This window comes from Carcharodon carcharias, chromosome 10, assembly GCF_017639515.1.
Source record: "Carcharodon carcharias isolate sCarCar2 chromosome 10, sCarCar2.pri, whole genome shotgun sequence".
In the NCBI taxonomy this organism is placed as follows: Eukaryota; Metazoa; Chordata; class Chondrichthyes; order Lamniformes; family Lamnidae; genus Carcharodon; species Carcharodon carcharias.
This window is the reverse complement of record NC_054476.1, coordinates 135,662,523-135,680,747: the sequence shown is the minus strand read 5'-3', so window position 1 is coordinate 135,680,747 and position 18,225 is coordinate 135,662,523. Positions and strand designations below refer to the sequence as shown.

The 18,225-nt window shown below is 45.9% G+C and overlaps 1 protein-coding gene across 1 annotated transcript in view; it reads right to left on the bottom strand.

Moving 5' to 3' along the window:
- Window positions 1–18,225, bottom strand: part of clip2 (CAP-GLY domain containing linker protein 2) — a 145,263-nt gene that overhangs the window by 13,250 nt on the left and 113,788 nt on the right. Inside the window, exons 15-17 of the mRNA XM_041197310.1 lie at window positions 6,239–6,398; window positions 3,279–3,449; window positions 1,253–1,339 (exon numbers count right to left, since the gene is read on the bottom strand). Of these exons, the coding sequence (XP_041053244.1) occupies window positions 1,253–1,339; window positions 3,279–3,449; window positions 6,239–6,398 (418 nt within the window). The remainder of the gene's footprint in view (window positions 1–1,252; window positions 1,340–3,278; window positions 3,450–6,238; window positions 6,399–18,225) is intronic.

The following is an 18,225-nucleotide window of genomic DNA, read 5'->3' as shown; positions in this document are numbered from 1 at the left end:
AGTGTTGCCATTTTGGAGCTCAACACTCCAGCAAAATCCTTTTCTTAACCTCACACGACTGAACATGTGTTCAGCAGCAGGAAGGACAACCTCTCCCACTCTAGGGCTATTTGAAGAAGTCATCAACCACTTACAGGGTTGTTGCTGATTGATTTCTTCTGCCTGTTGCTATGATTCTAGTGTTTGATGCTTTCTATAGTTGTTCCAAATTGCATAACTACAGGGAGTGGTGTGGCAGGTGCTCAAGGATGTTTTATTGACCTCAAGACAGTTGCTTCCAAACATGGGTGCACTAGTGAGCTTTCCCCCTGAAATAGAGCATGACTGGGAGAATGAACAGAGATCATGCAGAGCAGGAGAAGCTCTTAGAAGATGGAGGAGGAAGGAGAAAAGTACTCACAGCAGGAGGCTATTTCCACCCAGGGTGTTGTGAAGGGAGCAATTCTATCTACCTAAACCTGAGCAAGGAACAATGTGAGGGACTTTGTCTGTACTTCAGTAAAGATGTATTCACTAAAATCTGCCACAGCTGCAACCTCAGAGCAGGGAAAGGACTGCATTGCCAGTGGTTGTAACCATGGTGATCAACTTTTATCCTCTTCACAGTTGTTGTCCTAGCAGAAAATACCAGCAGAATGAACAAATGATAAACTGAGTACTAAGACAGGACTCAGATTTTGCTATTATAAAAAAATCATCTCACAGCATTCCTTATACGTAACAGGTCTCTAATATCTAAGGATACTGCATGTCATTCAACAGAAATGCAGGTGAGTGGAGGAGAAAGCGAAGTGGGGGGTGGGAGAGTAAGAGGAGAAAACAAGGTGGGGGAGAGAAAGCGATGAGATCCCCCATTTCAGATACCCTTGATTGCTGAAACCTCCCGATCTCCAGCCTCCTCCCTGGGGTGGGACTCACTGCGGGTGAGTTGGAGGCTTTTTTAAACAGCAACTAGTGACGCCATAGAGCCTTGGGGAGGGTGGGGATGCGAGGTCATACAATGGGATACTTAAATTATCCCCTCCCCACTGATCCTGGGAACTCCAGGTCATACCAGGAGCTTTGGGAACTTTTGTATACAATTCAGTTGTACATTGGCTGTACGTGGAGTGCGTCTGACAGGCTGAAGGGCCCTTTGTTGTCCAATGTTCCGTGCTTTAGTGTTGCTGATTTAATGATATTATCGTCATTTTTTTTTAAACATGTATAGGTGTTTTTGTGAATGTGTTAATAATATGAAAATCTTGCTCACCTCTTGCTTGAAGCACCTGCTGTCCGTCATCGCTTCAAGTTGCCCCCGTTGATGAACACCATTTGCAGAGCCGGCACTGTCGAGAGTCTAGTAAACAAAGACAACAGGAAATTCATTACCTGCAGACAGGAGAGGAGCTTAAGATCTGCCACCTGATGCAGCTATGCCACTATGGAAAAACTGCATGTTAAGTATAGTGTCATTTAAAAAAGTGTAAAGCCAACAGTTTTTCTTAAAGGAAGGGTGCCTGCAGAAATGCAACTAGTTAAAAAGATGACCAGACAATCATGGTTGGATAGGTCAAATCCAGTGTTATAACCAATCACGAGCACTTGTGCTGATATTTCAGTGCGCTAAGTAAAAGTGGATGAATCATGGTATTGCGGATAAGCACTGACATGGCAATAGGCTTTAATTTGTTCACTTGACTGAATCCTGGAACGAGGGGGGTTATCCCATGCGGAAACGTTGGACAGGCTGGGCCGGTATCCATTTGAGTTTAGAAGATTGAGAGGTGATTTTATTGAAACATGTAAGATCCTGAGGGGACTTGACTCCTAGGGCAGAATTTTGCCCTCGGATGGTGGGTGGGCCCCACCGGCTCGGCGGCGGGTGGGCAGCCGACTCCCGCCACCGAAATGGGGCCCACTGCCATTTTGAGTTAATTAACTAATTAACTAATTGCCTTAATTGGCCCGCCCAGCGGCCTGCCCAACAGGAAGCGCTGTCAAAGTGCTGCTCCCTGAGGCAAAGTCCTGTCTCAGGGAGATACGTGAGAGGTAAGTAAAGTCTAAAAATGGAAAAATATTAAAATTATTAACATGTCCCCCTCGTGTGACAATGCCAGTGGATGAACTTTCATGAATAATCTGGAACCCGCTGGGGCTCCTGGCCTGCCCGCCAGCCTTAATGTTGGACGGGCAGTGTATTTAATTATCTTAACTAGCCTCTCAATGGCCTTAATTGGCCATTGACAGCTCGGCGGGCGGAAAGCTGATTTCGCTGTCCGCTCGCCTTCCTAAAAATTTAAAGGGACCGGGATGACGTCGGGGATTCCTCCCAACATCATCCCGCGTCATTTTCCCCTCGGCGAGCGGGCCCCGCCCCCAAATCGCTGAGGGGAAAATCCTGGCCCTAATGGGAGAGACTAGAACTAGGGAACACAGTTCACAAATAAGGCCCCCCCGCCCCCCCATTTAAGCCAGAGATGAGGAGGAATTTTTTTTCTCCCGGAGGATCGTGAGATTGTGGAACTGCCTTCCCCAGAGGAAGGGTCATTGAATATTTTTGAGGCTGAATTAGATAGATTTTTGATTTACAAGGGAGTCAAAGGGTAAAGGGGGTAGGAAGGAAAGTGAAGTTGAGGCCACAATCAAATTAGCCATGATCTTATTGAATGGCAGAGCAGGCTTGAGGGGCCGAATGGCCTACTCCTGCTCCTAATTCATATGTTTGTATCTTCTAATATTGGGGCAATTTTATAAATTAATGCAAATCCAGCATAGGGCATCACCTGCTAGGAGCACATATCAGGAATCTGGGCACACAATCACACACCCCTACCTCCCCACACCCCTCTACCCCTGCAATTTTCTGGACATTAAAATTACTGAAGACAAAAACCATGGACTCCACACATTTGAATTCCCAATGTGCGCTTCCAATAGACAATGATCTTTACTGGGAGCGAGAAATTATAAAGTGATCCATTACATTTCTATCTGTGGTTGTTACCATGCTATGACTCCAGTTAAATCAGAATTGCAATAGCATCTAACACAAACTTATCTGTGGTTAAGTGGCCAAGATTAACAGCTTGCATTTATATAGTGCCTTTAATGTAGTAAAATATCTCTATCTCAAAGTACTTCAGGCAAATGTTGACACTGAACCACACAAGGAGATATTAGGACAATATTTTGTCAAACTGGTAGGTTTTAAGAAGCGACTTCAAAGGAGAGAGAGAGAGAGCGAGGGAGAGTGAGATGGCAAAGTGGGGAGGTTTAGGGAGGATCTGGATTCTTGCCTGCATGGCTTCCATCAGTCTCTCCATCTGTTGGTTCTGCTCCAGGGCACTCCGCAGGGCCTCCTCTGTGTTCACCAGCCTTTGCTGCAGTTTGGAGATCTCGGTGTCTGTCTCCGTATCTTGCAGAGAGGCTGGGCGTCGCTTTTGTTCAGGTTTATATTTTTCAGTGCCCTAAGCAGAGAGAAAGAGAGAGAAGAATGAATCACTGCCAGACAGATTTTAAAGTAAAAATTTCTATTTCACTTGAATCTGCTTTATTATGATAGATATCAAACCGAATATCAGTTTATCACAATGATTTCAGTAAAGTGTACTGGTAGCTTTACTGCAAGTTGGGGCCATCACCCAGCATGTGAAGTATTGACTTTGTTCCTCCTTCAGCAATTTTTCCTCCTTCACTCCTTTTTTTCTCTCTGTATCTACCTTTCTCCTGTTACCTCTGAGGAACCAAGAGAAAGGAAGTTAATTCTGTACAAATGGAGACAGAGCTTAACCATACTGCCCAGCGAGAGGGCAACCACTCTGTAACCTGTGGTAATTACATATCCTAGCAGCAGAGACGAGGTCTGCCACCACTGGGATAAAATGGACTTTACTCCACCAGTCTTAAATTTAGATCACGCATGATTACAGAATTCTGGGTCTGATCGGCTTAAACAAGTCTCGGGATTTCAATGGAAAATCAGCAATTTGAAATAATTGTTTCTAAATAACACATGGTTGAGTAAAGTCCAATATAAAAGCAAAATGCTGCGGATGCTGGAAATCTGAAACAAAAACAGAAAATGATGGAAAAACTCAGCAGGTCTAACAGCATCGATGGAGCTCTGAAGAAGAATCATACGGACTCGCAACGTTAACTCTGTCTTTCTCTCCACAGATGCTGTTAGACCTGCTGAGTTCCTCCAGCGTTTTCTGTTTTTGTTTGAGTAAAGTCCAATGTTCGATTGCAGTCATCATTTCTTGGAAGCATTTGCATTGCAAAAAACTTACAAAAACTTGTAAAAAGAAAAGGCAAACCAGCAAAAGGCAGGATAAAGTGCTGCACTTTAAAACAAACTCAAAGTTTCTGTCACTAAAGGAAGAACAAACTTGCATTTATATAGTGCCTTTCACAACATTGAGATGCCCCAAAGCACTTTCCAGCCAATGAAGTGACAAGAAAAAGCAGAACAAAAAAAGTGCTTCAGCCCAAACTCTGAACTTCTTTAAGGAATATTACTGATGCATAAAGTGAATATCGGGCAGGATTCATGAAATGGAACATTTTGAGTTAATTAAAGCACCCTACAATGATCCTTTAATTAGCTCAGGATTCCGCATAAACCCTACTGCATCATTTAAATATACCTTGGTAAAATGGGCTGTCCTTTGTTTCTCTTTGTCTCTCTCTGTTATGAAGCTGATCTAGACAATAATATAACACAAGAGGATTTTTTTCCCAATTCACTATCAATAATAACTTCTTATAGCTTTGATATTGCAAAACCGGCAATGTTTAATATCCAACATTATGCAGCCCAGACCCCACCTTATTTTGCTTCAAAAATCTGAATGAATCTCAGCCTCAGAAAAATGCCCCTTTCCCTATAATTCACCTAATTTATGCAGTAACTACCCTGGGACTGCTCAACGCTGATATAAGAAGCGGAATCTCCTGTCCTACAATTGGCAAATTTGGTGGTGGGGCGGCATTTAATCAGGTGGGAGGGTGAGGACCCCACCACATTCCTGCCTCTACCCTGATTAAGTCCGGGGGGCAAAGATCTGTGGATGGCCTTCCCGTCTCACCACCAACTAAGCAAGTAATGATCACTTATGGGCCTCATCCTACCACCTAATGGCGAGGGGGGGTGGGGGGTGCGGGCCTTGCCATGGAGACAGCACGACATGCAAATTCATGTGGTGTTGCTTGCTGGCTCCCTCCTCCCTCATTCAAAGGCACTCAGTGCCTGATCAAGGGACCCAGTATAGGGAAGGGGGGGGGGGGCACTAGCTGAGAACCACCCCCTGCCCTTGCTGCCGACCTCACCCCCACCCCCTGCCAGCACTCACCTGTAGCCTGTGATCCAGCAACGATCCCAGGCCTCAGGCGAGTGTCATACCAGCAGCAGCCATCGCCTCCCTGGTGACACTGCCAGAGCTGCCGGCCTTGGATTGGCCGGCGGCTCTCAGGGACCTGGATCCTAGGGGATGGTCCGCCACTGACCTGTCAAGTGGCAGAGTGGAACAAGGTGCGGTGGGCCTTCCCAAAAAGGAGTGTGGAGCTCTCAAGCCAGCAGTTGAGACCCCCACCGCTTCTACGAGCTGCTGGCCATTAACGCAAAATGGGAAGGTTTTTCATTTCCAGCACTGACATCCCTTGAAGTGCACAAAAGTTGACCAAAAAAAAAAAAATCAATAATTGTGGCTTGTGTTCAACAGACTGTGGTGTTGCTTTTTCATTTTTAACCATTCAGTATTGTAAAGTCTTTATACAAACCGCAGACATCAGAAGGAAGAAGTAACCTTCAGTCACTGACTATTCTCCTTCTGAATCTGGCCATACCTGTGTTCCCCTTTTCATTTCAATTTTATTCTTGTCACACAGCCCAAGGTTCAATATGCTCCTGTAATATTCTATTGGTGTGAAGACCAATAGACAACCCAGGCAGTTCTGTCATAGCCACTCCATAATCATTATTGCTCACTAATGTCCAGATACATGGAAGCCACAGAACCTGCTGATACAAAGTTAATTTGGATGTCTCTTCAAAAGAAAAGCAATTTCTTTTCATTCATTTTCAAGAAACTCAGTGCGGATGCAGATTTTCCTCATAAGACTGACTCTGGCTCAGCAAACATAACAGTTTTGAGGTCTAACCAAACCAAACCCATTGCTAGGTTCACTGATGCGTCTGCCGCATTGCAATTTCCATATTGAAGATAACTATTGGCTCAAGGAGCTGCTGTTTGCTCACCAGAACATATAGTTTCTCTCGGAGGACTTTGATGTCTTCCTGTAGTTTCTGTTCCTTCATTCTCCACTCAGCTTTATGAACTTCCCGGCTGAGGTCCTTTTCTCCTCCACAGGGGTGACGATTGGTCTCCAACAGCAATGAGCGCAGTTCGTTTAGGTTCCTAGTTTCATGGATAATTGAGAAATTCAGTAATGAGGGGCATGTGAACAAGTTAAAGGGGTGGGGTGGGGGGAGGAGGGGGAGAGCACAAATTATCAGCATGCAAATATTTTGATACAGTGAAGAGACAGTGCCTACCTGGTCATGATATTGTTAGTCCGATCAAAGGTCAAAATCAAACAGAAATGAAAGCAAAATACTGCAGACGCTGGAAATCTGAAATAAAAACATAAAATGCTGGAAAAACTCAGCAGGTCTGGCAGTATCCATGAAGAGTGAGAAACAGAGTTAACGTTTCAAGTCCGTATGACTCTTCTGCTCTGAAGAAGAGCTATATGGACCCTAAACGTTAACTCTCTTTCATTCTCCACAGATGCTGCTAGACGTGCAGTGTTTTTCCAGTATTTTCTGTTTTTATGTCAAACAGGAATGGTTTGATTTTGAGTCCTGTCCAGGGCTGGGGTTGGAGATGGGCAGGCGCTAGAAATATCTCCACTAGCCCATGTGCCAGTTCCCTGGCTCCAGCCGGTCCTGGGCCATTTATGCGGTGGATGGGTGGGCGGGGGATGGGTGCTACAGGGTTACCTGCCTGCATGTGGTGGGTGGTTGACACAGCTCGTTAAGGCCCCTTAAGGCCAATTAAAGGAGGCTGATTGGGATTTTCCTGTTGACCTCCAACTCCCCACAGGTAGCGAGGGGGCAGTTGAGGTGCCTGGAGGCAGCCTCCCAGTGGCAGGCTGGGCCAGCCGGCGCTCCAGGCAGGCCGAGAGGCCCTTCCTGTCTGCCTGGATGCAGGGGCAGTGGCGGGCCATCCCGTAGAGGGGCTCCAGCCCTGCCACTGTGATGGCCTGGCTGGAAGATCCATATTCTCTATGTAAGTTTCAAAAAGCGGCTCCATTTTTGAAGCATCCTCTCCCTCTCTCTTACTTACCCTCTACTGCAGCCTGCTGCTCCTTTCAAGCTGGTAGGCCTCTGACTGGCCCTCCAACTTTGAGAGCCCACTCACCATCCTTAATTGGATGTCTCTGTTTCCTACCCCAAAAAGGGAAAATCCTGCCCAAAACTAGTGATCTCTGCTGGCTAAAGGTGGGCAGGAATAATGATAAAAGCTTAGAACAGACCAAGCTGTTGACAATAAGCCTGACATGATCAAGCATTTAAATAATGAATACAAGAACTGAAGAATAATCAAGGATCAAAAGAATCCATTTGACCCACTGAAACTTCCATAGGTATGTGAAGAGAAAAAGATTGGTGAAGACAAATGTAGGTCCCTTACAGTCAGAAACAGGGGAATGTATGATGGGGAACAAAGAAATGGCTGACCAACTAAATACATACTTTGGTTCTATCTTCGCAAAGGAGGAAACAAATAACATACCAGAAATGTTGGGGAACACAGGGTTTAGTGAGAGGAAAGAACTGAAAGAAATCAGTATTAGTAGGGAAATGGTGTTGGGGAAATTGATGGGATTGAAGGCCAATAAATCTCCAGGGCCTGATAATCTACATCCCAGGGTGCTTAAGGAAGTGGCCCCAGAAGTAGTGGATGCAATGGTGGTCATCTTCTGAGATTCCATAGACTCTGGAACAATTCCTACAGATTGGGGGGTAGCTAATTAAAAATGGAGACAGAGAGAAAACAGGGAATTATAGGCCAGTCAGCCTGACATCGGTAGTGGGGAAAATTCTCGAGTCCATTATAAAAGATTTAATAGCTGAGCATGTGGAAAACAGTGGCAGAACTGGACAGAGTCAGCATGGATTTATGAAAAAGAAATCAAGCTTGACAAATCTACTGGAATTTTTCGAGGATATAACTAGTAGAGTTGATGGGGGAGCCAGTGGATGCGGTTTATTTGGACTTTCAGAAGGCTTTTGACAAAGTCCCACATAAGAGATTGGCATGTAAAATTAAAGCACATGGGATTGGGGGTAGTGTATTGAGATGGATAGAAAACTGTTTGGCAGACAGGAAACAAAGAGTAGGAATAAATGGGTATTTTTTTTTGGACAAGCTGAGTGAGTGGGCAAATGCATGGCAGATGCAGTATAATGTGGATAAATGTGAGGTTATCCATTTTGGTAGCAAAAACAGGAAGGCAGATTATTATCTGAATGGCTATAGATCGGGAGAGTGGATTGTGCAACGAGACCTGGGTGTCCTTGTACACCAGTTGCTGAAGGTAAGCATGTAGGTGCAGCAGGCGGTAAAGAAGGCAAATGGTTTGTTGGCCTTCATAGCCAGAGGATTTGAGTACAGGAACAGGGATGTCTCGCTGCAATTGTACAGGGCCTTGTAAGACCACATCTGGAATATTGTGTGCAGTTTGGTCTCCTTATCTGAGGAAGGATGTTCTTTCTATAGAGGGAGTGCAGCAAAGGTTTACCCGACTGATTCTTGGGATGGCGGGACTGACATATGAGGAGAGATTGAGTTGATTAGGATTACATTCTCTGGAGTTCAGAAGAATGAGGGGGGATCTCATAGAAACCTATAAAATTCTAACAGGACTAGACAGGGTAGATGCGGGAAGGATGTTCCCGATGGTGGGGGAGTCCAGAACCAGGGGTCACAGTCTGAGGATATAGTGTAGACCATTTAGGACTGAGATGAGAAGAAACTTCTTCACCCAGAGAATGGTGAGCCTGTGGAATTCATTACCACAGAAAGTAGTTGAGACCAAAACATTGTATTCTTTCAAGAAGGAGTTAGATATAGCTCTTGGGGGCGGGGGGAAGGGATCAAAGGGTATGGGGAGAAAGCGGGAGCAGGCTATTGAGTTGGATGATCAGCCATGATCATGATCATAATGAATGGCGGAGCAGGCTTGAGGGGCTGAATGGCCTACTCCTGCTCCTAGTTTCTATGTTTCTATGAAACTCATCCTAATTCATTCAGTTGAGCACTTAACCACATTTTCAACACCCTTTTCCTCTCATCACCTTTCCTATTACATTGTTCTGAACATTTATCACTGAGTAAAGTCCTTTCCTAATCTAGCTAAAAGTATTGTGTTTGCCCAAAGTTACAATGCTCACAGCAACACACCTTAAGTGACACAACTCGAAAAGAACATTGCTAGAAATTGCATCTGGGATTTTTCCCCATTTGGTCTCTGTAACTAGCTGAATACTGTCTGGAACCCTGCTTTTTGCTAGCAATTGGGAGAATGACGGAGAAAATTGCCAGAGAACATCTATACAGCAAAAAGAAAAACTGTGATTGGTTCAAATAACCAAATGTCGTTTATTTATCCAAGCTCATAGATCAAATTGATTCATCGAGAAATGATGAGCCAATGAAAAACCAGTTCCATTCACTAGATAGGAAGAACTTCCAAATTATCAAGGGGCAAGCATTTCTTGCTGATATCTATCCAATGAATCTTTACTTGATTGCAGTGGATTTTTTACAATTTCCACATGTAAGTGGTACATTTGCTGGCTTTCCATCCTGTAAAAGCTTCCCAATGCACAGTGGTTCCCTTGTGTTGATACTCAATGATCACATAAACTTCCTCCTTCAGCATCCCAGGATTTGTGCCATCAGACCCAAGGGATTTCGCAGCCTTCAGTTCCTTTAATTATTTCTACCACAGTGACTTCAAAATCTCAGGTAATATTCAATGTGTTATAAGTTGGATAGTAAAATAACCCAGGATTCTTCAATTTGCATTATGTTGAGACCAATGGCAACCATTTATTTTAAGCAGGTTGTAACAACAGTAAAGTGACACCAATCACAAAATATAGACTTGAGTAGTTACTGCTGGAAAACCATCCACTAATAAAGGTAAAAAAAACTTGCATTTATACATTGCCTCCTGAAGGGATAAATTCCCCCATGCTTCCCATCTCCACTACCAGCCATCTTCTTAAAGCCCTCTCCCTTGCTCCTGTCACCCTCACCTCCAAAAGAGTGAGGAGCTCATGATTTTTTTTTTTTACATGTTCTTCCATGGGACGTGGATGTCATTGGCTAGGCCAAAATTAGTTGCCCATCCTCAATTGCCCTTGGGAGGGTGGTGGTGAGCTGCCATCTTGAACCACTGCAGTCCATGTGGTGTAGGTACACCCACAGTGCTATTAGGAAGGGAATTCCAGGATTTTGATCCAGCAACAGTGAAGGAATGGCGATATATTTCCACGTCAGGGTGGTGTTAAGATATGGTAGGTGGTATTCGCCAGGCTGACCAAATCCACAAGGAAGACTTGGCCACGCTATCACAATGATTTTGCAATTTGCATTTATTATGAGAAGGCTAGTGCACTGAAATTAGAAGTAATGAGTCCACCACCAGCTTTAGAGATTTTAAAGATTAAATTAAAACACTTGTTAACAAAAGAAGAACAAACTTAAACACACACAAGGGGCAGGATTTTTACCTCGCCAGGGAGTGGCCGAGAAACCAACCACCACCCGCAATCAGGTCCCGACCGCGATTCCACACAGGTTGGCCAATCAACGGCCAGTCAGCGTGAATCACAGGCTGCGATGCTCAACGCTGCCGAAGTGGGGATAGAAGGAGGGCAAGCGCGGAAGTTTGCGCATGCGCCTGGGTGCACACACTGATAGCTCCTGAAGGCACAGAGCTGTCTCAGGGAGCTAAAGATTTGTAACATTACAAATACAGATGTAAAAAATAAGGTAAACATGTCCACTCATGTGACCCTGTCACATGAGCAGGGACATGGTATAAATGAGATTTAAAAATTTTTATTTTATTTTTAATTAACATCGGAAACCTCATCCCGCCCGTGGATCAGGTTTCCTCAAAAATCCAAAGGCCACAGCAAAAAGTCAGATTTAATTAATTAAGGGTCTTAATAGGCCTCTTAATTGTCAGCGGGCAGACTGCCACAGCTTGTAAATGCCTGCCGAGTGAAATATTGCGAGAGTGCACGATGATGTCGAGACGCTTGCCTGACATCATCATGCACTATTTTGCTCTCGTTCGGGTCAGGTGCACGCCTGTCCAACAAGGGAAAAATTCTGCCCAAGATTACAGTTACACGGTTATAACAGTTCCCAAAATTTCTACTTAACCAGACTCCCAGTTACACACCCTCTTTAAGGCAACAGTCCAAATAGAGTCCAAATTTATAAAGTCATCCAGCAATTCTACTGCAAGCACCCACTGGACAATGGACCTCCAAAGGCTTTTAATGCAACTTTGGTTACTGGAACAGCAAAACTTCTTCAGTGTGGCTAGATGCTTTTTCCCCCCCAAGTCTGTTTTACACAGTCACCTTTCAAGATCTCAACGGCCACACCTCACACAGCCTTCCATCCTTCTTTAAATATATTTCTTGCTTTTTGATTAGTAAATCCCATTGTTTCAACCTGTCTTTAGAAGTTACTTTTCCCAGAATATAAAAATTTTTCATGTTATCATTATAGCCAGCACTTTTGGGAAAATCAATAACGTTGCCTTATTTATCTTGCCATCTTCCATATCCCTTTGAAAATCAAACACCTCTTCCATTCACACCATATCTGAGACCTCACCCCCAGCTTACTCATTTCAATTTCAAATGCCCGTTGCACACCTAACTTCTCACACACACACACGAATGAGGTTTCATGAACAATGTGAAGGCCGCCTGGGCTTTTTGCCTGCCCACCAACCTTAATGTTGGATGGGCAGCATTCTTAACAACTTTAATTACTTTCTTAATGGCCTTAATAGGCCTTTGACAGTTCAGTGAGTGCACAGCCGACTCGGCTACGAGCCCACTGAACTGACAATCTAAATGATGCCCGGTGACGTCAGGATGCAAGCCCAATGTCACCGCGCATCACTTTACGTGTCGGTGAGCGGACCCTGCCCCCGCTCACCGACCCGAAAATTCTTTCCTGGACTTCATTCCAATGCTCTGCTGGCTGAACTCTGCCCCCCCATTAACTTCAGCTCATCAAAAACTTAGCTACTTGCATCCTCCTGACCTGCACCTAGTCCCATTTGCTCATCACAGTGTCCCACATGATCCCCTGGTTTCAACCACAACAAATTTAAAATTCTTATCCCAGTCTACCCCACTCTACTCTGTAACCTTCACCAGCCCTACAACCCTCCAAGTACTCAGATTTCCTTTGACTCTGACATGTTCCCTCTAGGGTGATAGGTAGGAGTAACAAGCCCAAAGAACCATGGATGACCAGAGATATTCAGGTTACGATGAGAAGGAAAAGAGAGGCTTTTAGCAGGTACAAGGGAAGCAAATCAGCAGAGGCATTAGTGGAGTACAGAGTGGAGCTTAAGAAAGCAATTAGGAGAGCAAAGAGGGGATATGTGAAAGCTCTGGCTGGTAAAAGTAGGGAAAATCCCAAGATATTATATAAGTATATCAAGGGGAAAGAGGATAACTAGGGAAAGAATAGGGCCCATAAGGGACCAAGGGGGCAATCTATGGGTGGAGCCAGAGGACATCGCTGGAGTGTTGAATGAATACTTCACATCCGTCTTCACCCAAGAGAATAAGGATTAAGGTATCAAACTCAGGGAGAGAGACTGTGAGGTTCTTAAGCAAATTGATATAGGGAGTGACAAGCTGCCAGACCTGCTGAGTTTTTCCAGGTAATTCTGTTTTTGTTTTGGATTTCCAGCATCCGCAGTTTTTTTGTTTTTATATAGGTATTGGAGGTGTTGGCAGGCTTAAAAGTGGACAAATCTCCAGGTCCAGATGATTTGTGTCCCAGAGTGCTGAGAGAGGCAAGGGTTGAGATCGCAGGGGCTCTGACCCAAATTTTTAATTCCTCTCAGTCCGCAGGGGAGGTGCCAGAGGTCTGGAGAACAGCTAATGTGGTTCCACTATTTAAGAAGGGTTGTAGAGATAAGCAGGGAACTACAGGCCAGTGAGTCTCACGTCAGTGTTAGGGAAACTATTGGAGTAAGTTCTGAAGGAGAGTATCTATCTCCTCTTGGAGAGGCAAGGTTTGATCAGGGATAGTCAGTATGGCTTTGTCAGAGGGAGGTCATGCCTAATAAATTTGATTGAATTTTTTGAGGAGGTGACCAGGTGTGTAGATGAGGGTAGTGCAGTTGATGTAGTTTATATGGATTTCAGCAAAGGCTTTGAAAAGGTCCCACATGGGAGACTTATAAAGAAGGCAAATGCACATGGGGTACAGGATAATTTGATAAGGTGGATTCAAAATTGGCTTACTTGTAGGAGGCAGAGAGTGATGACAGAAGGATGCTTTAGTGACTGGAAGCCAGTGTCCAGTGGCATACCACAGGGATCTGTGCTTGGTCCCCTATTATTTGTCATTTATATAAACGACATAGATGGCTATCTAGGGGTAGGATTAGTAAATTTGCGGATGACACAAAGATTAGCCAGTTGGCTAACAGTGAGGTTGAGTGTCTTGGACTACAGGAAGATATAGACAGGACGGTCAAATGGGCAGATAAGTGGTAGATGGAATTTAACCCTGAAAAGTATGAAGTGATACACTTTGGAAGGAGTAATTTGACAAGGAAGTATTCCAATGAACGGCATGACACTAGGAAGTTCTGAGGAACAAAGGGATCTTGGCGTGTGTCCATAGATCTCTGAAGGCAGAGGGGCATGTTAGTGGGGTGGTGAAAAAGGCATATGGGACACTTGCCTTTATCAATCGAGGCATAGATTACAAAAGTAGGGAGGTCATGTTGGAGTTGATTAGAACCTTGGTGAGGCCACAGCTGGAGTACTGTGTGCAGTTCTGGTCACCACATTATAGGAAGGATGTGATTACACTGGAGGGGGTGCAGAGGAGATTCACCAGGATGTTGCCTGGTGAAGTTATGAAGTGAGGTTGGATAGACTTGGGTTGTTTTCATTGGAGCAGAGAAGACTGAGGGGTGACCTGATCGAGGTGTACAAGATTATGAGGGGCATGGACAGGGTGGATAGGGAGCAGCTGTTCCCCTTAGTTGAAGTGACTGCACAAGGGGACATAAGTTCAAGGTGAGGGGCAGGAGGTTTAGGGGAGAATGTGTAGAAAAACCTTTTTACCCAGAGGGTGGTGACGGTCTGGAATGCACTGCCTGGGAGGGTGGTGGAGGAGGATTGCCTCACATCCTTTAAAAAGTACCTGGATGAGCACTTGGCATGTCATAACATTCAAGGCTATGGGCCAAGTGCTGGTAAATGGGATTAGGTAGGTAGGTCAGGTGTTTCTCACTTGTCGGTGCAGATTCGATGGGCCAAAGGACCTCTTCTACACTGATTCTGTGATTTTGTTTATCCCCCACCCACGTAAAGCTCTGGAACTCCATCCCAAAACCCATCCACCTCCAGCTCCCACTAAAATCTTAGTCATAGTAACTACTGGTATAACCTTGGCAGAAGCATTTGAAGTTTGCAATTTAAACCGCATTTTTGGATGGTTCCCAGTGCAAAGCAATTGTCCAGAGGAAGTGTGCACTTTGGGTAATTGCCATGCAAACTCTTACCTGGGAACTTCCCAGAGGGATTCCCAGAGCATCTTTCAGGTACCCCCCGAAATCTAACGCAGGGAGATCGGAAGTTATGGGCCATTATCTCCTTACTTGGCTTGATGTTCATTTTTGTAAGGTAGGGCATATTTCATCATTACAGCTGATATATAAATGCATGTTTCATTGTTTACAACATTGTCCCTTGAACAATAAATGAAATAAGATAAACAATAAACTTATTTATTTTTTTGGTTAGGAAACCATAAGAATTCAACCAACATTACAAAAAAAACCCTAATAATTGCAGGACCTTGCTGTTAAGGTTTAGTAATTTTGTGTTTGTTATATTTTTTTTATCAACTCTTAAAATTTTTCTTGGGAAGGATTGGTTATAATTCATCTTAACACATTGGCTGGCATTAACAGCTTATAGTGTGTCAGGAGCTAATTGCTCTTAGCAATTAACAAGATCCCTGCCCAATTGCTTATGTTTGATTTCAAGTCTACCTTGTATTTATTAATGGACACAAACAAGAGTGAGTGTTCCAGCAGTAAAAGGAACGAGAAGGTGCGTAAAGTAACTGGAGCAGACAAGATAGAGGGGAAACTGGGACAAATGTGTGGACATCAGAGACTACTTCAGGCTGTCCCAATGGGTGGGTGCCTAAGGCATGTGTTACCATTGGGTCTATGCCATTAGCTATAGTGCTAGGATGCAGCGTATCTTTTTTTCCCTTTATTCTTTCATGGTCATTGGCAAGGCCAGCCGAGCCCTAATTACCCTTGAAATGAGTGGCTTGCGAGGCCTTTCAGAGGGCAGTTAAGAGTCAACCACATTGCTGTAGATCTGGAGTCACATGTAGGCCAGATCAGGTAAGGATGCAAGATTTCCTTCCCTAAAGGGCTCTAATGCTGGTCACTGGACTAGTAATCCAGAGACCCAGGGTAATGTTCTAGGGATCCGGGTTCAAATCCCACCATGGCAGATGGTGGAACTGTCATTAAAAATCTGGAATTAAGGCCAGAATTTTGCCCTTGATGGGCGGGCGGCCGATTGCCGCTGCCAAAATAGGCCGTGCCGCTATTTTGCATGGGCGGGCCAATTAAGGCGTGTTCAGACCGCTGGTTCCAATGGGGAAGTGGCAGTCTGTATAAAGAGTGACCAGGCAGCCTGCTTGAGGCAGTGCACCATGGCCACTCGGGGAGAGAGAGAGGGGCAGCTGTGGTTCCACAGGAGCATGAGCAGGAGGAGGGGGGCAGGCTGCAGGAGAGGCCAGCAGGGAGGCCACTATGCCCCTCGATTCTCCGATGCAGGCCTTGCTGTCCTCCTCCCAGGAGGTTTCCAGCCGACGGCACTTGTTGCATCCGGAGGATGGGAGGAGGAGGGCCCATGTCACCAAGCAGGCATGGGAGGAGGATGGTGACACTATCAGCACCCATGGTGATGTGTGGCACACAGGCACTCAGTGCCACAAGAGATTGAATGATTTGCTGTACTCTGGAAAGGTGAGTACCATGTCAGCCTTGGCCATTTGACCCAGCAGGTAGCCTTAGCCTTTGAGCCCCTCCCCCCATGTCTTGCTGTCGTTACTGTATTGGGCATTTGGCACATGCTGGGTGGGCAAACAGAAAGTGACCATGCTTACATCAGCCTTAATGGCTGAGGAGAAGATGGGTTCTCCCCGCAGCATATGTTGGTGTTTGTGGCATTTGAGTAGTGTGGGGGCAGCCTGCAGGGGAGGCAGCTAGACACATACTCAGAACTCCAACACATGTCTTATTGATGGTGATGAGATGGTGGAAGGGGAGCCTCAAGGCGTGATGGCCAAGAGCCACCTGCTGACATCAGTGCCGCACCTAGTTGCGCCTCCTTGCCATGGGTGCTAAGACCCGTGTGTTATTCAAAGTGATGGACGCTGAATGTGTCCAAGGTGGCCGTTGGGGGAAGGGGTTGGGACCAGCCGTACTATCTTCTGGGGACTGATCACCAGTAGTGTGGACAGGAGCCGCTGGAGGCCTTGGATGGACCACTGTGGTTGGGGTGCGGCGTGCGCGTGCAGAGTACATGAGCGATCAGCCCCAATAAATGCTCTTCTCTGTTCTGCAGGCAAAAAGTGATCATTATCAGCGTGAGTGCCAGAGGACTGGAGGTGGGCACGCACTGCTCCTGCGCCTCACAACATTTGAGGATCAGGCCATAGAGCTGGGGAGGAGGCCAGGGCGGCAGATGGCAGTGAGGCTGGGATCCAGCGGCCAGGTATTTAAGGTCTACAGTCCCATTCACTCTGTCTACCCACCATCCAAACCACTGATGGCTGCTGCAATTATTAATGCTGCAACACTGCTCATTCACAGACTGAGACACTCTGACGTGTGGGTCATACACAAAGGTCCCTCGTCCCCTTGAGGAATCCTGTCTCCACCACCTTCAAAAGTCACCTTATCCCATTTGTGACCACTATCACCATGGCCTAACATGCCGTGGCATCGCTGCTGCACAGCCAAAGACTTACTGCATCTTAGGAGGGTTAGTACCTCCATCACCCTCTCAGCCAGTGCGCCCCACATTACTCTGTCCAAAAGGTCCTCAGCACCTCAGCTGGGAACCTCATGGCTCTCAACTTAAATAAATACCACAACATTACTCATCCCTGCGCCAAGGGGAAATGTTGTCTTCTGCCCACCCGGTCTATGCCCCTCCTAACGGAATGAAGGTCAATAACGTGACCTGTCAATCTCCTGTGCTCCACAGTAAATGTCACAAGTGTTTGCAATGTTTCCTCATAACTCCAACTCTCCAGGCCAGCATGCATCCTGTTCAGGAACCTCTGCACTCTCCCCACTCCAATGGTACATAACATGCCGTGTGGCATTCCTGAGGCCATCTGACCAGCCTGTCTGTATGCACGTCTAATGTTTGGGCCTCCTCTTGACTCTTTTCCACCCCACCAATGTTCGTCTCCTTAGGGTCTTGAAGGGTGAGCTGGGGCTTATGAGGCTGGGGGGGAAAGGGATGAAAGGTTTAACTGTCTGAACGCTAACTGATGCACTGTCCTTATTGTTAATTTCAGTATCACCACCGCATGGCCGTGCCCATAGGCACCGCAGCACCCCCTCCACACCTGAGGCCGAAGATGTGCAACTTGCGGCACATCCTTTCAGCGAGCCAGGCACCAGCGCAGCCACAAACACCTCAGTGGGGAATTTACCGTCAGCTAGTGTCCCGGGTCACAGTGGAGAGGGCACTTCACAATCGCTGGAGGAGATGGTAGGGACAGAGAGTGCCGATGGCGCCAGCAGCCGGAGGGCTGCAGGGGACCAGGCACGTGCTGAGTCCGGCACTGTTGACGTGCCTCTGGAGTTGTCACCAATGCATCAGCTGCAGGACAAGCGGCAGGA